The sequence below is a fragment of the Onychostoma macrolepis genome, chromosome 22, assembly GCF_012432095.1.
Source record: "Onychostoma macrolepis isolate SWU-2019 chromosome 22, ASM1243209v1, whole genome shotgun sequence".
Lineage (NCBI taxonomy): Eukaryota > Metazoa > Chordata > Actinopteri > Cypriniformes > Cyprinidae > Onychostoma > Onychostoma macrolepis.
Window position 1 is genome coordinate 34,067,707 of NC_081176.1, and position 22,267 is coordinate 34,089,973.

Genomic DNA, 22,267 nt, shown 5'->3' on the forward strand with positions numbered 1-22,267 from the left:
AACTAGTGCCAGTTAAAGATAAAAGATATCTTAAAACGATTGTACCTACAAACTGGTAACCTGTAGACTTCCAGAAAAAAAGGATACAAAAGTTGTTTTCACTAGTGCTTTCACCACCATCTCTGGTGATCTGAAACACAGGGAATTTTGTTCTGTGTGTTTAAATTCATTGTCGAGCAACAAAAACTCCTGAAGTGAACTCCAGGTCCATTATGATATGAAACTGGCCTATGGTTGACAAGAGGTTAAAAGTGACACAAATGCAATATCTGCTGACCTAGATTGAGAAACTCCACAGGTGAATGCACACTACTACAGAAGTGACATTTACTGCACCCTTTGGAGGGCACTACAAAGCCGAACCCTTTCAACAAATGTTGATCTCCTCTGACACCCGACTGTGCCCTACTTTCTCAAAACATTCCAATAATCATGTCCCAGTCTCTGATTCCCTCGGGGCTATCGGTTTCTATAGACTTTAGCTCAGTTGAGATGTTTTCTTCCTGCCCATTTCCTCCGTGATCTATTTTTCTGCACAATGGTCCATCAGTAAAATGTCACAGGAAATTATGCTCTTCCACTTGTCGCTATTAAACTCATTCTAAACCCAAAAGATGTCAACACTGAGAAAAAAATAAAATAATTCCTGTTGATAAATTTTTGGGTGTTTTTTTTTTACATCCCGCATCTTGGAAATTGTAGTTCAAGAGCAAATTGAATGCATGTGTATATCATTTTTAAAGATTTCCAATTAGGTTCAGATTAAAGGCCAGGGCTTTTTGCAAAGTGAGCAGCAGAGCTTTTCAGTCTTTCACATCAAAGGTGTGTGGCCATGTTCGAACGTTCAGAGGTTTGTAACACTGTCGTCATCAGGTTGTGGTCATCTTTACGGGTCTTTCATGAAACACGTATGGAGCGATGATAGCTTGCCGTCATTTGATCAGATGAAAACAACACACAGATTATAAAGTGCATGATGTTTTATGAAGAAGTTACATTACATCATGTGCCTTTTCATTGATTACCTACTTCTGTGGTATCATGGTTTTATATGAGGCTCAATAAAACTTACTTGAATTTGAAATACTGCCTCTGTCAAACAAAAACTAAACTGAAATACTAGAGAGTTTGAGTTAGAGACTTATCCTTTAATCCGGAGTATTAGGATTTCATTACTCGCCCTGCACTATTTGTCTAAATCATATCTCCAATTATACTTTTTGAGCACAAGTAAGTCATCAGATTCATGATTTTCACTTGATGGACAATAAAATGTGTGAAAAATCCTATAGACATTGAATTAGGGACACAAGCCATATGTAGAGAACAGAATATCAGAGATTTAGGAATGCGAGATGGGTTTAAATTAAACCAGGAGTAGGCCTTAATCTAGAATAGCTAATCGTGTCTTAATATATGGCTTTCTGAAACACAGATTAGGTACAGATTACTAACACCTGGACTATGGAGTCCTGAACTAAAATAAATACTGTATTAATTTAAAACCAACTGTGCTGATATGAATTAGCATGGCAGAGGTTGCCTATTAAACATGGAATGAACCAAGAAAAGCTTACAATTGTATGGAACTGAGAAGCAAATCCAAGGAAAACAATGGCAGAAGAAAAAAAAAGCTTTACTGAACAAGAGGAAACTTTTTTAAAGCAAGCTAAATAAACTGCACATATAAACTGAGGCATAAAATAAAATTAAATGTTTGTAATGATTTCATGCATACATACTTGCAATCAATTGTTGTCATCAGTTTTGCAGTATATTGTCTAATGCAGGGGTCCCCAAACTTTTCCATTCCAAGACCCACCTACACAAGTATAATCTATTTCAAGCAGATTTCTGTTAATCTGGTGTGAAGGGTCATTTTGGTCTAGGACTAGGCTTAATCTCTGTTCAGCAAACCACCCCTACAGGAGACCCTGTCAAAAGTAAACATCTTGAGGTGTTTTACTGTCATCTGCGTCATCGGCTTTGACAAACACATTGGAAATAGAGCAGAATGGTTTACTTTATCCGATGAAGCACAGTAACAGAGTGATGACAACTGGCCGATGACTGTGTGTTGGGATATTGTCACTGTGAGTCACCGTGTCAGGATCAGTCTGTGGAGTTTGCAATAGGAAACTTTACTCACCCTGACGTGTAAACCGCTGTTATAGTAAACTCAGGAAGTTCATGGAGTCAGTGTAACACACGGAGGAACAGAAACCACTTGAAAGATCATGATGATTTCTCTGGAAGTCTTATGTCATGATATTTTGTCTAAATTGGGCCTGTTCTGTGGGTCGTCAATAGAGGACAAAGTAAACTCATCAAGTACTTGAATAAATGTGCACATACCCTAATAAAATATTAATCCAATAAAAGTACTCATTTTCAATTTTACTTGAATGAACAACCCTATCTCATGGCAATTCGTACATAATTTATGAGGTGGTAAATTCGTATGAATTCGTATGACCTCACTCGTACAAATTCTTATGGTTTTTACCAAATCGTACGTATTTTACGAGTTCCCCAATTCGTATGAATTTGTACGAATGACCCACACCTAAATCTATGCATCACTGGGGTCTAGACAAGTCATACAAAATCGTACGAGTGAGGTCGTAAAATTAGCCACCTTGTAAAATATGTATGAATTGGTCGTGAGATAGTGTTGGAATAAAAGTACAAAAGTGTGCATATTCAAGCATTTTAATTGACTTTTAACAGTTTTAACAGACTTTTACAGCATATTCAGTTGAATTTAATTTACAAAAATCAACACTAAAATTCACTTTGTTTAGTTAGTAGTGATAGTTACAAGTTTGTACCATTCAAGCGCAGACAATATCACAGTTCTTGGCTCATTTTGAACAGATCATGGCGATTTGTGAACCAATTCAACTGACTAATAGCTTTTTTTTATTGCCATTAAAGTGAAATTACTGAACCTAAACATGGAAGCCTTTTAAAAAATACTCATTTAAAAGAAAAATCTCAGTCGAGTCTTCATGTGTTTTTATGAAATATAAATGTAGTAAAAAGTATAATATTATGCTTTATAACGTATTGAAGTAAAAGCTTTCCAAACTAAAAATACTCTGACAAAGTACAGACACAGCAAGTAACACAGAATTAAACATGACATTTTTAAGTAGTATTTTCTTGCAAAATGTAATGTTTGTTTGATTAATATATATATATATATATATATATTTCATAAGCTACTCTGTATCAAAAGAATAAACACAACTACAGTGCAACAGACTGAACGTATCAGTAGTAAAAACGAATGAAAGTTAAATTGATTTATTTATTTATTTTTGTTCATTTAAAAGATGAATACTAATAGCACACTTGATTACATTACTTTTTTGTAAGAAATGACATGGTGTCTACATAAGATTTGGCTAAGATTTCATCACTTTGTCAGTTAGCCTGAGTGTGATTAGATTATTACTGATTAGCAATTGAATCACTGTGGTTTGTGTTTTTTGTTGTCTTCAATGAAGAACACTTAGCTTTGTTTCAAACCCTGGCGAGCTGCCTACTTAGCATTTTAATGCACCATAAAAGTGATCACCACATAAAATCTGCTACAAAATGCTAGTTTTGGCCACATTTAAGGCAGCATTGCAAATTAAGCTCAGTAAAGCTTTTGTGTTTGAGTTTCATCATGAATCTGAGGAGTTCTGAGTTTAACAGTCCTGCTCATTTCTGAATGAAATCAGATCTACTGAGCAGGGCTCCTTTAGTTTAGCACTGAATACATAACACTTTCTCTCTCAAAACCACAGCATGTCAATACAAATCTTTTAACCTGTTCACCAAAAAATGGAAATTTATTTTCAATCATTTACACCCACTCATTTATACGAAAGTTTGCGAACCCCTTGCAGAATCTGTGAAAATGTGAATAATTTTAGCAAAATAGGAGAGAACATACAAAATGTTTTTTTTATTATTATTATTTAGTACTGTCCTGGGTAAGATATTTTACATAAAATATGTTTACATATAGTCCACAAGACAAAAAATAGCTGAAATTATTAAAATAACCCCCTTCAAAAGTTTGTGAACCCTTGGTTCTTAATACTGTGTGTGTTTACCTGGATGATCTATGACTGTTTTTTGTTTTGTGATGGTTGTTCATGAGTCCCTTGTTAGTTCTGAACAGTTAAACTGAGCTCTGTTCTTCAGAAAAATCCTCCATGGCCTGCAGATTCTTCAGTTTTCCAGCATCTTTTGCATATTTGATCCCTTTCCAGCAGTGACTGTATGATTTTGAGATCCATCTTTTCACACTGAGGACAATTGAGGGACTCAAACACAACTATTAAAAGAGGTTCAAACATTCACTGATGGTCCAGAAAGAAACATGATGCATTAAGAGCCGGGGTGAAAACTTTTGAACAGGATGAAGATTATTTTGTTGAAATATCATTTTTTTCCCATTTAGTACTGCCCTTCGGAAACAACAGAAGATACTTCCATGTTTCCCGGAAGACAAATTAAGTGCAATTTACCTTGATCTTCAAATTCAAAAAGTTTTCACCCCCTGGCTCTTTATTATTCACATTTTCACAGATCCTGCAAGGGGTTCACAAACTTTCGCATGCCACTTTGTGTTCCACAGAGCAAAGAAACTCTGGGGAGATATTAAAGGGATAGTTACTCCCCTTGATAACACCTATTCACTCGTGTTGAAATCCAACATCAACAATTATGAACAACAGATGATTGTTTCTGCAGGAAATGACAATGATATGTGGTTTCTATATCAGTGGTTTACACAGAATATTTTTAATGCAGAGACAGTCAGAAGGATGATGACAAAAGCTGCCCATGCCTTTGTGAACCTTATTTCCTGTCAGCATGCTTTAGCCATTTCCTTTATGAAAATTTTAATAAGACTCATCTCTGAAAGTGAAAGTACTAAAATATTAAACCCTCAGCCTGTGGTTTTGTCTGAGGTCTTCGAGAACTGGGTCATTTCATTAATGACTGTCGTGGCCACAGAAGTGTTTTCTGATGTTCAGTCTGAGCGTGTGTGAGAACTGTAGGTGACCCATGAATCTCACATGTGCAGAGGTCAGAAGCTGCAGGTCACCAGCACCACTCAGGAGCGGTTTGGCGTTATTTGAGCGGCACCTCGTTGAGTGAACGTCAAAGGCGACTGTTTGTTTACCGTCAGTGTTTTGGCTGGCGTTGATCTGAGCGGTTGCTAACCCCTCGCTACACTTCCCCACGCCTGATAGCTGCACAATCACAGGAACCGCTCAGCCGGGACAGAACAAAACCTGCCAAACTGGACCATGTTTCCTGCTGCTGCTCACTCAAACGGCTTTCAAACTTCCACACACCCCTAAAGAAGAATCAATTTTGGTTCCCCAAAGAACCTTTCAGTGAACAGTTCTTAAAAGAACCATTTTTTCTTAGTGTGAAGAACATTTTAATACTCTAAAGAGCCTATTTCCACTGTAAAGAACCTTTTGTGGAATAAAAAGGTTTCATGGATGGTAAAGGTTCTTTGTGGAACCACTGATGCCAGTAAATAACCTTTATTTTTAAGAGTGTAGTTGCTTATTAGCATGCCTATATTAACATATTGGCTTTTATTAGTACTTATAAAGCACATATTCTGCATGACCATATTCTACATCCATAATCTCAATACCTAAACTTAACAACTACCTTACTATTAATAAGCAGCAAATTTGGAGTTCACTGAGGCAAAAGTCTTTGGGTTTGTTAATAGTGAGAATTGGGCCTTGAAGTAAAGTGTGACCAAAATCAGAAATATCTTCATGTATAAAGACCCAGTTTATTCAGTGGAAAATTAATAATTATAAATATGTGTAAAATATTGTTTGGAAAATATTTAGCCTCTTTTCCATTACATGCTTTTTCCCACTTATACCGTTTCGTTGGCTGTATTATTTAAGTCTGTTTTTAATTATTAATTTTAATCTATTTTCACGATTTATTGATTGATTTTGTTTTTTTTATTATTTATTTAGTTTAATTTCATTTGTATTATTTAGTTTAGCTATCTTATTCTTATTTATTAAATGTCCTTGTTTTTATTTATAATAAATACTATTTTTTTTCTTTTTAATATTATGCTTCTACTACATTTATTTATATTCTTATTACTACACTCTTAAAAATAAAGGTTCCTTTTTGCAAAACCATTTTTGGTTCCATAGAGAAATAGTTCCTAAAAGAACCATTTTGAAGAACATTTTAAAAAATCTAAAGAACCTTTTTGACTGTAAAAGAACCTTTTCTGCATTTGAAAGGTTCCATGGATGTTCAAGGTTCTTCATAGAACCATTGATGCCAATTTATAGATTTTACGTGATGTCACACTCTTATAGGAACGCCCACCTGGAGGGAAAAACCAAGCTTTGCTCCACTGACCGCCAGATTGCATTAAATTCAGTAAACACCTTATTGATGTATATTTTGTACAGGCAAGCAGATGAACCCAGAATATAAACACAATGTGCAAAGTTTCACATGAGATGGTTTCCCATAGAAAACCATTATAAAGAAAACACTGATCCATTAAGCAGATTGCATTCATATTCCAGCCTCATCTGCTTTCCTATGTAAACTATGCATTATTAATATGGTGAATACTGAATTTGATCTTTTAATATTACTGTTTTAAATATATTACGGCATTTTAAGTGTTTTTACAACGTTTTGTCGCACTGAAAAATGATTGAAATATTGCCGTGGGTGCTTAATATGGATTGCAAATGGCCAAAACTTCATATAGGCTACTTTTGTTTTATTGTTTTGAGAGGTGATCTAAATATTTGCGGCTGTGAAACAGATGGAAAATTGATAGATAGACTTGTGCTGCAGTTCTCTGGATGTTTTGCCCTCCAGGTCTTCGAGCCGGTCACGTGACTGAAAGCTATGAATAAAGAACCTTTATATTTAAGAGTGTATGTTTTTTCTCTCAACTTTCCCAGGACCCCCAACACTTCACTGTGGCCCCCAGGGGTCCTCAGACCCCAGTTTCACAACCCCTGCTTTACGATATTTAAAATTTAAAGTATGACACCTTGCAATGACCTCATGTTCAGCCTTAAAAATATACCAGCCAAGAAGACTCAAGAACAGCTGTAATATCTGAACTGCATTATAATGGACTTCATCAAATATCTGAGTTTATAAACAGAAGTAACCTTTAACACTATTTTATTGCCTACTAGCGCTGTTTTTTCCTCTGAAGAAATACAAATCTGTATTAAAGTTGACTTTGACGTGAACTTCAACTAACAGGCCTGTATGCTAAAGAAAGAAACGCGCATTTATCTAATTATTTTCAGTTCGCGTTAACTGAGGCGAATATAAATCCCAGTCTGAGCTCCTCTGGCAGTAGTTTATGTTCAGCTCTCCGCGCGCGTTCACGCTGCGCGCCCCCTCGTCCTCTCTCACGCGGCGCGCCCCCGCATGCAGACGCAGATCTGATGCCGCTGTAACTAGTCCTCAGAACAGTGCGTCTGTCGCCTCGCGTTAGGAGCGTCAGTATCACGATCACGATCAGGATCAGGATGGTGGCGAAGGATTACCCCGTTTACCTGCTGATCAAACGCGCGAGCGGCCGCGGGGACGAGCCGCAGGTGAGACTGATGAACACAGCCGACTAACTCCGATAATACACAGAATAACACTAACTATCATTCTCAGTACTACTACCTCTGACCATAATAATAATGCACATATATACATTATTCGTGAGCAAGCATTTTTATTCAATATTCTTTAATTATTATTATTATTATTTATTTTTAATTCTAAAACATAGCCTGTAGTAGTTTGCTGCATTGCACTGTTGTGGCTTCTAAATGCGTGCATTTGTTTACATGTAGAGCTTTTGATGTGGTGTATTGTCACAAATAGCCTACATTGTTAAAAACTGACTTGTGCCTGCTTTGTGTAGAATCCTGAAATCAGTGCATTTATAATCACATCTGCACATTGACTTGATGAACCAGACTTTTATTCTCCGAGAAGCAGAAGCAGGTTTGGTGTGGTGAAGTTCAGCAGATGTTTGTGGTGTTTGGCTGCTTCTGATGTGGTTTGAGCATCTGGAGGTCAGCGCTGGGTTTTTCTGCCTGGTTTCTTCACAGACGGCTGATGTATCTGCTGTGTTGTGTGTCCAGATGCATCAGAAAAGTGCGTTTGAAAGACTGCTGAGGCTGAGAAACTCCTAGATTCTGTATAAACTGATGATTTTATCTGTCTGTCCTGTTGTTTGTAGTTTGCTTTTTTTAAGTTAAATGGAGCTTTTTATTCAAAGTGTGTTTAAACCACTATAGTGGCCCAAAGAGTTGATATAATCTAGCTGACTGGACAAAACACAGAAGTCATTGTGTATGAAGTGCTATGTTTTTTAGGCACGTACTGTGATGATGATAAATAATAATAAACGTTGTTGCCCTGCTGACTTCACATGCAAAAGCATATACAGCACGATGCATCCTTTTTCTTATCGGATCACTCAGTTTGTGGATTAGTTTTTTATTAAATGATTGGTGAATCAGACTGAATTGGAGTCTTTGCTCTGACTCTCACTGAATCACTGCAGATGACTCATTTGCTCACTGAACCGATGGTTATCAATCACAACCTGAATCACGTCTGAAGCTGAGAACTTAAATCAGTCTAATTACTGACTGATTAACTGCTTCTCTTAGCACGGTGAATTCAGTTAATGCTGCTTTATATCAGGTGCAGTGCATTTTTAGCTCAGTGGGCTAGTTAGGAGTCTTTGATCATAAGCCCACTGCACAAGAAAACATATTTATGGATTATAATAATAGACAGAGCAATCTTATTTTTATATTTACCTTAAAATTGTTTGTCAACTTTTTTTTACTGTTGTTTTTCTGCATATTTTTGTGAGCAACACAAAAGACTCTCACGGAATTCATCTTTTTGGAATACAAACTAATGCTCGAAAATAAGGTTAAATCGCATTCATTAATCCCTTAATTTTAAAATTCTCGTAGTATTCAGCCAGTTTTGTCACCGGATATTATAAAATGAGTTCTCTTTTGCAAAGTTCAGATGCTGCGTTGTAATATGGAAATCATGATCTTTGCATGTTGATTTAAGGAATTGCATTGGCGTTTTGAGTTGCACAGATCAGTCACGTCTCTGAGCGTCTGGGATTGTGTTTGCGTCGCTCGTCAGGAGTCAGTCGCAGGTCTCTGGATCACTTCACACAGTGGGCTGCGGTTAGTTTGAAGAACAGGGAGGTCTGTAAAACTATCATTCCCATTCATCACAATGACAGTTCCTCCGCTGTAAGCACACAGCCTGCATGCTGCCGCTTCTGCTTCGTGAATGCTCAGTAATAATTTTATACATACAAGCATTTAAAATTCACAGCAACACAGAGATAAGTGAGTAGTGGCAGTTCTGCTTTCATGAGGTTAGTATGTTTTGAGCTGTGAGGCTGAGGTTGAATATCCTCACTGTCCTTCTAGCGTTCGTCTCTGGTGTCGTTGTGATCTCTGTGCTTTTCAATAGCATGACTGACTGCAAGCTGTTTTACCGATACGTTGTCCATGATGCCGTCGTCTTTCAGCACATTTGCACGCAATGTATCTTGTTTGCGGTGACGGTAAATTCACACGCTTTCTGCTGCTCTCATGCAACATGTGAAAATGCAAGGTCGTTTTACTTTCCATTTTGATTTTTTTTTGTCACCCACATAAATTCAATCAATTTGGACACACAGAAAATTTATACACTCCTTAAAAATTCATTAAAAAACTTAAAATGTACTGAAAATTGCCATCACCTTTTTTGTTTAGTATGCTTAATGTGCAATTTAACATATTGCATACTAGCAAACAGAGTATGAATAGTACAAAGTTTAATATTTATCCATAGTAAACCATTGTAAAGAAAAACACTGAAGAAAATGCTTAGCATTGCAATGTAGTAACATGTTGTACTGCATGTTTTAGTGCATCGTATGTTTTATTAATAAGTGAGTCTTAATTTATTAAATTACATTAAGCATTTTCTTTGTAAAAAACACTTGATAATAATTATAAGAAAATTCTGAAAGAAAAAAAATCCATATAAAAACAGATAATATCCTAGCTGAAAATTTTTATGTCCCTATTGTACAGACTTTTTTTGGAGTATGTGTAGAATTAGATGTTAAGTCATCAAGTACGGTTATAAATATTTTGTGTAAACTTATTGGAATTGCTCAATTGTTTTGCACATTTAAAAATTCGCCAGGCCAGTCTTTTCCCCTATGTAACTTATGAAAAAGGGGTTTTTCTTTCCTGACTTTTGGGAGACCCGGAGTCTAGCTGCAGTTTTGGTGTCGTTCCACCCTGATCAGTGCATGACTCAAACTTTCCCACAGCAGCGGCTCAAACACATCAAAAGACATGTATACAACCATCAGTCCTCATGCTTTCATCTTAATGATGGGAGCTGTAGTTCAGAGCCCTCTCATCAGATCACATCTGCAGCTTCTCTTTGATAGCTGCGTACAGCTGCACTTCGACCTGATTCTGGAGCCCCTTCCACGGTACACTCCTTTGAACTTCTGGGACTCATGAGAACTGCTTTCACATGTATGGTCCTAGTAATATTTGTTCTTCAGTTCATCCAGCTTCAGTTCAAACCTAGTGAGCTGCCTACCTAGAGAGGATACCTAAGATACACTACCTCATTTGGCCAACTTTGAAAGGCGCAGTCAAATTTCACAGGCAAAAAAAATGCATGCATGAATCACAGCTCGCACAGAAGGCATTTTCAATGCAAGCATTTTCTGTTGATCAATGCATGACCAATTTGAACCCGATGTGAAATCTGTGGTAATATCTCAATTATGCAGATTCCTATTGAAATGCCTTGATTTGGACTGCAAAAATAAATGTGTCCACACCTCAAGACAGCATTTTGTCCTTGGCTAAGAAATCAATCCCAGAATGCATGGCAATGAGCTTAGTAAAAAAAACAAACATCTAAGTAAATAGCTTCCAGAATAGTTCAATAGTGTAATAATCCAATATTTGTGTTGGGATGCTTCCTTAAAGGGATAGTTCACCCAAAAATGAAAATGTGATGTTTATCTGCTTACCCTCAGGGCATCCAAGATGTAGGTGACTTTGTTTCTTCAAGTAGAACACAAACGAAGATTTTTAACTCAAACCGTTGCAGTCTGTCAGTCATATAATGCCAGTCAATGGGCACAGAATCTTTGAGAGAAAAAACATACACAGACAAAACCAAATTAAACCTTGCGGCTTGTGACGATACATTGAGGTCTAAAGACACGAAACGATCAGTCTGTGCGAGAAACTGAACAGTATTTATATCGTTTTTTACGTCTGATCCACCGCAATGTCCAACTGTCCTGAGCACGTTCACAACACATTCTTCTTGCTTTACGGTGGATTGCAGATTTATAAGTGCATTACCGCCACCTATCTCTCAAATGGACCATTGACACTCCTAACTGAGTGTCAATGGTCCATTTGAGAGATAGGTGGAAGAAGAAGAAGACGCGTCACGCGCCGGCTGTTGTGAACACGCTCAGGACAGTTGGACATTGCAGTGGATCAGAGGTAAAAAATTATATAAATACTGTTCAGTTTCTCGCACTGACCGATCGTTTCATGTCTTTAGACCTCAATGAATCGTGACAAGCCGCAGGGTTTAATTTGGTTTTGTCTGTGTATGTTTTGTTTTTTTTCTCTCAAAGCCGTGGAGCCCATTGACTGCCATTATATGACTGACAGACTGCAACGGTTTGAGTTAAAAATCTTTGTTTGTGTTCTTCTGAAGAAGCAAAGTCACCTACATCTTGGATGCCCCGGGGGTAAGCAGATAAACATCAAATTTAATTTTTTGAGTGAACTATCCCTTTAAGGCTCAGGCATACATTTACATCGTTCTGTGAAATTTTTTGAGCACATTTAATTGATTTTAATAGGAATCCATCCGATTAGGAGGGTGAATTAGTTCCCCATGCAGGTTTTGCTCATGTTCAAGTTGGTCATGCATATTTGCTGCACTGACCAAAAGAAATCCATTTTTATGAGTAAACCTTTCTATACAGAGCTTTCATAAGCTCTGAGATTGTATAATTTCTTGTTCCTTTTGGAGCAGGTTGAATTTGGTTTGTAATATTGGGCACTTTGTTTTAATGCGTTTTTGAAATTAAGAAAATTACTTCCAGACTCAAGATGGCTAAAATGTAGGCGATTACTGTTACTCAGTTGTTTATCATTCAGTGCATCTTGTGTAACGTGTGTGTTTGCGTGTGGGTTTTGATTGAATTTGTGAGTAGTTGGCTAACCACATGTAGCAATGGCTTATAATAAATAATTATAGAAAACTGACGTGATCGTGAGTTTGTAAGGTCATGTTAGTTTGGCTAGTTCTGTTTGCTGACTCACATACTGTAGGTTAACCGCTCCACAACAGGGCGGCTTGGTGTTTTGTGTTATGTAACCTCTATTTTGGGAATCCTGTGGGTTTGCTTTTGTATTATCTAAACAGGAAATGGGTTTTGAGGTGTGAGAGAGACTCAAAGCATATGCAATGAGTCAGATGTCAACACTGCATATTACTACTTATGAGCAGTAATGTGAACAGTCCTGTTACTGCATTGAACATACTACTACTCATCATATAGCTGCAGAATCCTCTCATTTAATCAGACTTTACTATATAATGCAGAATGCCATGGGATTTAGTACATTTTGGATTAATATATCAAAAGTAGAGCTGTGCATTTAATTAAGTTCAAATCACAATATGGACTAATGTCTGTGATCATTACAATATAAAAAGACTGGTATTTAAATATGAAGTCTGAATCTCTCAGTAAATCTAAAGCTTTGTAAAATACAACACAGAAACTTTGGGGAAAAATAAAATACAGTTTATTATAAAACAGATTTAATCTGGACTCTGGAGTGGAACCTACTGTTGTTTAAATTTAATGAATTAATACAATTCTATGAATTTAGTTGATTATAGACATGCTTTCTGCAACGGAAAACACATAATTTGGGAGAAAATAAAAAAAAATTAAGACAAAATTAAACAAATTTCACAGGGCCTTATGTTAGTCTTAAAGAAATCAGTCCCTTCGTGCTTTTATTCATCCTGATGTTATCTTCCAGTCTTTTTCTAAACATCTCAAAGGATCTGGTTGTAGTTTGGAGCAGTTATGCACCAGCGAAATCCCTCAATGAAGCCATATCCATTGATCCCAGACAAATCAGGCCACATGTCTGGGAGGCACATTCAGACCTACATAAGCAAATATTGAGCAATCATACTGTAGTGCAGGGATGTACAGAACGTTTGGCCAGTAGCCATATCTACAATTATGCATCTGGTCAAATAAAGCAGAATCATATTAGAGCTCATCAGAGGAGCTCATCTACATCTCCAACTCACAGCTTCTGTAATTTGGTTATTTATGTACAGTGTATTATACATTCAGGCTGCTTTTTTCACATAATAGTTTATAATACTTAGCATGGGACCTACAAGTGTCTCTATGGGTTTAGTTAATTATAGTTAAGGGACAGAAATGTCTTCAGAATGTTGATAGAAACCTTCTTTGGCCACATATGACAGCAAAATTATACATTTTATTTTTAATTTTGCACATGAAACACCTTTCATTCTCAAGGTTCTCGTTTATTTATTAAATGTTTTGGCTGTACCAATAGAGTACCAATAAAGTGTGTACTAAAGCAGTGGATTTCTATGACGTGAATGAGTGTGTCTGTGAGTGAGTGTGTCTATGTGGGAGTGTGTCTGTGAGTGAGTGTGTGTGTGTGTGTGTGTGTGTGTGTGTGTGTGTGTGTGTGTGTGTGTGTCTGTGTGGGAGTGAGTGAGTGAGTGAGTGAGTGAGTGAGTCTGTGAGTGAGTGTGTCTATGTGTGTGTGAGTGTGTCTGTGTGGGAGTGTGTCTATGTGTGTGTGTGAGTGAGTGTGTGTGTGTGTGTGTGTGTGTGTGTCTGTGTGGAGTGTGTCTATGTGTGTCTGTGTGTGAGTGAGTGAGTGTGTGTGTGTGTGTGTGGGAGTGTGTCTGTGTGGGAGTGTGTCTATGTGTGTCTGTGTGTGAGTGAGTGAGTGTGTGTGTGTGTGTGTGTGTGTGGGAGTGTGTGAGTTTGTCTGTGAGTGAGTGTGTCTATGTGTCTGTGTGTGAGTGAGTGAGTAAGTGTGTTGTGTGAGTGTGAGTGTGAGTGTGAGTGTGAGTGTGAGTGTGTGTGTGTCTGTGTGTGTCTGTGTGTGTGTGTGTACTGGTTTTTGTGGTTTACGGGGACAAAATTTGTATAATGACATGGGTATGATAGAGGTATTACAATTTGAAGGTGGTTTATGAGGACACTGCCTATGTCCCCGTAACTCAAAAGGCTTAAAAAACATACTAAATGGTGTTTTTTTTTTTAAATCTCAAAATGCACAACATTTCCTGTAAGGGGTAGGTTTAGGTGTAGGGTTGGTGTAGGACAATAGCACATACAGTTTGTACAGTATAAAAACCATTACGCCTATGGAGAGTCCCCACAAGGATAGCAAACCAGACATGAGTGTGTCAGTGAGTGAGTGAGTGAGTGAGAGTGAGTCTGTGTGTGAGTGTCTGTGTGAGTGAGAGTGAGTGTGTGTGCCTTTTTGTGACAAATGAGGACATAGATTTGTATAATGACAAGGGTATGACACGGGTATTACAAGGAAATGGTGACTTTTCAGGACATTACCCCATGTCCCCACTTTTCAAAACGCTTATAAATCACACAGAATGGAGTGTATTGAAAATCTGAAATAGCACAAAGTTTCCTGTAAGGGGTAGGTTTAGGTGTAGTGAAATAGCGCATACAGTTTGTACAGTATAAAAACCATTACGCCTATGGGATGTCCCCACTTTTCACAAAAACAAACGTGTGTGTGTGTGTAAGTGAGGGTTTGAGTGTGTGTGTGTGTGTGTGTGTGTGTGTGTGTGTGTGCATGACTCCAGCATGACTGTCCTACACAGATGTGAAAAGACTCACTGCTGATTGTGCAGATGAACAGACATTGAAAGCTTTGATATGATAACAGTGTGCTTGTCTTCATGTTTTGCATGCACAGCCTCATTTCAGTCCTGAATCTTGATAATTGTCTAGCTGTCTAGTCCATAACTTACAATCTAGCTGAGACACCGGACTAAAACTACACATTTTTGAGACATTTTTATTCAGACAATTATGCATTTCTAAATAACATTTCTGAGTACATTTATGCAGAGCAAGAATCACATGGAGAAGAATCAAATATTTGTTATAAGGGTCCCAATATTATAAAGCCATTTTTTATTTTCCTTGTTTTATAGGCCTAAGTGATTACCGTATGTAATGATATGGCAAAACCACCAGTTTGCATCACGGCCCACAACAGATTTAGGTTATATGGATGTTTATGGAATATGTCAGCTCAGCAGGGTCCTAGCTAGTGCACATTACAAGCTACATGAACATATATACATACAGCATATTAAGCACATTCTTGTTTTTTTAGACTTAAAACATAATTCCATGTAATTCAATGTAATGATCAAAGTTCCACTTTTAGGGTCAGTTCATTGGAAAAGAATTCGAATCTCTTCCGTAACATTTTAGGGTGTGTCTAAATGTAGTGCAGAATTCTGCTGTAAAATAATTTAACAATGCAACATCCATTGGCCCACTCGAGATGGATTGTAAATCAAAAGAGTTTCCATAGCTAGAGGCGACTACTGAATCAGAGACATCTATGACTGGTAAAGCAAAGACTTCCAGAAACCTCTTAATGACAGTCTTAGTTGCGAATGCATCACATTATGCTGCAGGGAGTTTTTCGCTGAAGCCAGGTGTTTGTGTTCACCTGGTGTGTGTTTGTGATCTTCAGGAGCCCAGCAGCAAGCGTGTGAAGCCTCTGTCTCGAGTGACGTCGCTGGCGAATCTCCTTCCTCCAGTCAAAGCTGCTCCGCTCAAACGCATCGGACAGACGCTGCAGGTACAGCCCGACCGCGGGATCTGCTCCAGTAACCCGTGTTAACTTCTGATCAGAGCTGGGTGCATTACTTGCAGATCATAGTCCATTACGGATTCCAAATTACACGATGACAAATTGTAGTTACTTAGTAACATAATCTGTTACGGTACACATTTTAAGTAATGTAATCAGACTACTTTTAGATTACTTTTGACCTCACTCATCAAATCAAGTCACCATTATTTATATAGCGCTTTTTACAATGCAGATTGTCAAAGCAGCTTTACAGTTTACATCAGCTATACTCGTTTATCACATTGACCATAATGATATAAAAATACAAAGAGAAAGAAAATATATTCCATTCGTTGTTATTAACAACATGAAGTACAGTAAAGATTATATTGCGTAAATGTTTCCCAAACTGGGGTTTGTGAAGGAACTGCAGGGGGTTCGTGAGTTTAATGAAAATCAAATAATTCATAAAAATGTAAAATTATCTTTTTTAAATCTTTTTAAAATGACATCAATGAAAATAAAACATTGAAATATTTTATTTGTTTACCTGCATGTCATAACCAACGTCAGAGAACGTGAACATGCAAATTTGATACTTCATTATTAAAATGTTTATTTTAAAATCCCAGGGTACTTCAAGTAAATATATTAGGTGAAGCAATATATTGCTTTATAATTTATTGCTATTGTTTGAACAATATGTAATCAATAAAAAGTAACTAGTCTGATGACAAGTATTTTAAAATGTAATTTAATCTAATTACAAGTACTTAATTTTTGGAATCTGATTACATAATCCAGATTACATGTAATCCGTTACCCAGCTCTGTTTATAGATGTGCTAGCATTTCATCCATTCTGCTCTGATGGTGTAATGCTTATCATTTGTGTTCAAATAATTCAAGTAAACAATCAATTTAAGAAATGACAAGAAATAGAATAGAAATGATACTTCATGATTACTTAAATACAGCTTTGATGCCATTGAGATTTGACCGAGAACAGCTTGTCAAAGTTTGCTGTACTAGTCTCAGTTTTTAGGCACAGCCTAGTGTTCATCAGAGAGCTTATTAACCATGTGAAACCTGACATATGAAGTGATAGTTTTTTTTAAATGGAGGAGTTTACTGAACTGTTTTCCTCCTCAGCGCTCCATCAGCTTCCGCAGCGACTGCAGGCCGGAGATCACGGCTCCGCGGCCCTGGAGCAGGCAGATCGCGCCGCCCATCACCAAACGCCGCGACAGCAAGCTGTGGAGCGAGACCTTCGACCTGGGCCTGGGACATATGCTGTCCTCCAAAGAGATCAAGAGACAAGAGGTGACTTCACCGCAGTGCAAACCCACACTCACATCTGACTGGCCTTCAGAAATTAAATGGAAAATGAAAACTTGTGGTCAGGCCAGTCTCAAATTCAGCTGAAATCTAAAATCTGTGTTTATCTTTGGTGCATAATTTATCCCGCGCACCACAAATAGGTTAGAATATCATATCATATACTTTTGACTTGAACAAACTACCACAGAGTAATGCATTCATAAACTATAAACTTATAGATGGGTCAATGCTATTTACAGTATAACCAGAATGTTATGTGCTTTTTTTTTAAAGCTACTCTTTCTTTCCTGTCATCTGTTCATCAGGCTATCTTTGAGCTGTCTCAGGGAGAACAGGACCTGATTGAGGACTTGAAGCTGGCCAAGAAGGTACGCTCTGTTCTTCCCATCACTTCATACAGCATGAAAACCTTCGAGTCCTGGTTTTAGCCCGGCTCGTAAATCCACCAGAATGAATAAATTTATAATTATAATACTTCTATTTTGCACTACAAGTTACTGTACTAATATGACCTAAATTATTTGCTGTCACATTAAATTTATTTAGTGCTGTTAAGCGATTAATCTCGATTAATCGCATCCAAAATAAAAGTTTTGTTTACATAATATGTGTATGTACTGTGTATATTTATTATGTATATATAAATACACACACATGCATGTATATATTTTGAAAATATTTACATTTATTTATTTATATTTATATATTTATATTGATATAATTAAATTATATATATTTAATATATAAACGTAACATATTTTTAAATGTATACATGCATGTGTTTGCATTTATATTTATATATATATATATATATATATATATATATATATATACATAATGAATATACACAGTACACACATATATTATGCAACTAAAAACGTTTTATGTTGGATGCGATTAATCGTTGACAGCACTAATATATATGTTTGTTTTGGTGGAAAACCTTTAAGTCGGTGTTTACTGTTAACTGAACCGCTTTGAAACAGACAACATGTCAGTCGTATTGCTCTTTCAATTTTATTTCAACTATTTATTTATTTTACATTTCTTTATTTAAATAATTATTAGCTTTTAATCAACTCACAAACCCTGTTTGGAAAACTGTCCCAGCGTATGATTTGATGTGCTGTCTGTTTCTACATTCTGTTCTAATTCTTATCATGTTTTCTAAACATTTCTGTATAGTTCTGCTTGAGTAGGTTTGAGTGTCTGATGTGTGATTTCGTCTCAGGCGTATCGTGACCCCATGCTGAAGCTGTCTATTATGACCGAGCATGAACTCAATCAGATTTTTGGCACGCTGGACTCCCTCATTCCACTGCATGAAGGTGAGCGTGAAGTCAGCGTCTTCTCATCTCTGTGACACATTTCCCAAGTATCTGTTCATCCAATGGGGCACGACAACATCAAATCAAAACATAAAATAATGGAAATCGCACCGTAAGCCAGTCATGATAGCGCTCGACTGCTTAAGCAAATAGAGATGGAATATTGATTTTTAGTTTAAGTATAAGAAGTTGATTTTATAATGTGAGATGAGAGCACAGAAGATCACAATAAACAGAGCAACCGAATCAGATCAGTTGTTTCTTCACCACGAGGCATAAAGTTGCTTTCCAAAACCTTCACCCTCTCTGTTCCTCTCTGGTGAAATAACCGAAACCTTCACAATTTTAACCACTCCACAACCCTAAACCAATGCACTTGCATCTCATCTCATCTGTTCTAGCTTGTCTCCTAATCTAGCTGTCTAATAAATATAGCATTATACACTGCAAATATTATTGGCTTTGTGAATAATTGCTCCTAGCATCTGCTAAATGCATAAATGTAGACCAATTCACATGAATTGCCTCATATAGAGACTGTCTCTGAATTACTAAAAACAGCATTTTGATTGAAATATGAAAACATTTATTATATATCATAGGTTGCATCACACATTGAAGTGGTGACAAAAGACTGAGCTGTTTCTCTGTGATCCTTCAGATTTGCTGAGTCGACTCCGAGAGGCCAGAAAGCCGGACGGCTCGACTGATCACGTGGGCCATATTCTAGTAGACTGGGTAAGATCCTCTCGCTGCTGTGCTTTATAGTCATCCGTGTGAAGTTCCCTCCATCTGATGAACAGAGATGCTGATTTATCACTCAGTTGGGTATTTTACCGTGTATTACTTTTGTTTGTCTTTCAAACACATTAAAATGCACATATTCACAAATTCGCCAAACCCATCAGACTTTCCTTCCTCTTAGAAAGACGAATTAAGATAAAAGATATCCTCGAAATATCACTGTAGAACATGAGCCAGACAAGTCAGCGGTCCTGCAGGAGCAGGACTGGACACTGATTGCATCTCTTTCTGGTTGTAGCTTCCTTGTCTTGAAACCTACAACAGCTACTGCAGTAACCAGGTGGCAGCCAAAGCACTGCTGGACCATAAGAAGCAGGACCATCGGGTGCACGACTTCCTCCAGCGCTGTCTGGAGTCGCCCTTCAGCCGCAAACTGGACCTCTGGAGCTTCCTGGACATCCCTCGCAGTCGCCTGGTCAAATACCCGCTGCTGCTGCGAGAGATCCTCAAACACACGCCCAACGAGCACCCTGACCGCCAGCACCTCCATCAAGCTGTGAGCCACGAGAAAACATCTCACCCTGGACCACAAAACACAAAAAGAATCCATTTTTTGAAATTGAGATTTATGCATAATCTTAATCAATTTTAATCTTAATAAATAAGAGATACAACTATTTGAAAATCTGGAATCTGAGGGTGCAAAAAAATCTAAATATTGAGAAAATCACCTTTTAAAGTTGTCCAAATTAAGTTCTTAGCAATGCATATTACTAAATGCAAAAATTAAGTTTTGATATATTTAAAGGAGGAAATTTACAAAATATCTTCATGGAACATGATCTTTACTTAATATTCTAATGACTTTTGGCATAAATGAAAAATCTATCATTTTGACCCATACAATGTATTGTTGGTTATTGCTACAAATAAACCCCAGCGACTTAAGACTGCTTTTGTGCTCCAGGGTCACATATCATCTCATACTGAACTCATACAAGTTATTTGCCAAATGCATCCTGGAGCCCAGTTGAGTCCTGACTGTGTATGTGGTCTCGCTTCTCTTTCCTGCTCTTTAGATTAACATGATCCAGAGCATCGTGGCGGATATTAACACCCAGACGGGCGAGTCAGAGTGCCGCTACTATAAAGAGCGCTTGCTGTATCTGGAAAGCGGTCAGAGAGATCTGCTGATCGACAGCTCGCGGATCCTCAGCTGCCACGGAGAGCTCAAGAACAACAGAGGAGCCGTAAGAACTCAGTCGTGTCTTGACCTGTTTTTCAGTCTAGCAAAGGAGAAACTGCCCTCACACTCCTGAAGAACTAGTCACTGGATTTTCCAGGATTACGCATTACAGTAATAATATTACTTTCCCTGGTAACTAGCAGTGTAACTAATTATTACTAATAAAATTTAAGGGTAATACTTTATTTTAAGGTGTCTTTGTTACATGTTACATGTACTTACTATTATAATAACAATAAATGATGCATAATTGCATGCATGCAAGTAACCCTTATCCCTAACCCTAACCATACAGTAAGTACATGTAGTTAATTAATATTACTCAGTACTTAAATGTATCGTTACACTGTAACAAGGACACCTTATTCATCTGGATATTTTTAAAATCAAGAAAATGATTGAATTATGAATCTGTTCACTTAAAAAATCAAATCAAAATTTGCCAGTTTTATCACCAGATTCTAGAAAATTATTTGAAGGGCTTCTCAAAAAGCAAAGTTTTGAACTGACTGGGGGACTAAATAACTCAAGAATATTTTCTCTCATGCTTTCTATGTTTATTTCAAAATACAATAGGTTTATGCAGTACATGGGCTTGTTAGGGTCGCTTCCCTACCTACAGAAGTCATTTCACTGCTACAGGGGAAAATTATGCAGCTAAAAAAGCCTCAAGTTAATGAATAAATGTGCATCGAGCATTATTAAGGAACTGTACTGAGTAATGAATCCCAATCTCTGTCTCTCTCTGTTTCTGCAGAAGCTGCATGTGTTCCTGTTTCAGGACGTGTTGGTGATCACGCGGGCCATCACCCAGAACGAGCAGCTGTGCTATCAGCTTTACCGGCAGCCCATCCCCGTCAGAGATCTGGAGTGGGAAGACCTGCAGGACGGAGAGATGCGCCTCGGAGGATCCATCAGAGGAGCCTTCAGCAACAACGAGCGCAGTGAGTCCCAGACTCATCAGAATATTAACACACCACACAAATGCCCTCGCTATTCACAATCTGATAGCAAAACAATAGTGAGAGGTCTGGGAAATCCTGCGGAAAAGTTTAGAGAAACTGACATTTTTAGTCTTTATGCATGAAAATATAGCTGCCTTTATATTTTAGGAAGAGTGACGTTCTTAAGTGGGTCAAGTCAAGTCACCTTTATTTATATAGTGCTTTTAACAATACAGACTGTGTCGAAGCAGCTTTATAGTATCAAATAGGAAACTAGTGTGTCGATAATTCAGAAGGACAATAGTAAACACTCAATTTTCAGTTAAAGGCAGTTCATCATTGAATTCATCTTACACTACCAGTCATTTATTTTGATTAAATCATCAAAAAGGATATATTTGATCTAAAATTCTATAAAATATTGTGAAATTGTATTACTGTTTTTTTAAATTATATTTTAAAATGTAATTTATTTCTGCTGATGACAAATCTGAATTTGCTCACATATGATTTGTTGATTTATTAATTAATTATTATTGGTGCCAAATTATTAATAATGGTTCTTTTTATTATCAATGTGGGAAATCTTTGCTAATTACTATTTTTGTGGAAACCATGA

At 37.2% G+C, this 22,267-nt stretch overlaps 1 protein-coding gene across 4 annotated transcripts in view; it reads left to right on the forward strand.

Annotated features, from left to right (window-relative positions):
- The window catches only part of arhgef3 (Rho guanine nucleotide exchange factor (GEF) 3), a 56,776-nt gene that overhangs the window by 32,014 nt on the left and 2,495 nt on the right, over positions 1-22,267 (forward strand). For 3 of the 4 annotated variants that reach the window (XM_058759419.1, XM_058759420.1, XM_058759421.1), the window contains 8 exons: positions 15,945-16,052; positions 17,198-17,368; positions 17,692-17,754; positions 18,618-18,714; positions 19,376-19,452; positions 19,757-20,014; positions 20,538-20,708; positions 21,462-21,648. In XM_058759419.1, coding sequence (XP_058615402.1) covers positions 15,945-16,052; positions 17,198-17,368; positions 17,692-17,754; positions 18,618-18,714; positions 19,376-19,452; positions 19,757-20,014; positions 20,538-20,708; positions 21,462-21,648 — 1,132 coding nt within the window. Of the gene's footprint in view, positions 1-7,420; positions 7,641-15,944; positions 16,053-17,197; positions 17,369-17,691; positions 17,755-18,617; positions 18,715-19,375; positions 19,453-19,756; positions 20,015-20,537; positions 20,709-21,461; positions 21,649-22,267 lie in introns of those variants that run through there. The other variant, XM_058759422.1, reaches the window with a different exon arrangement.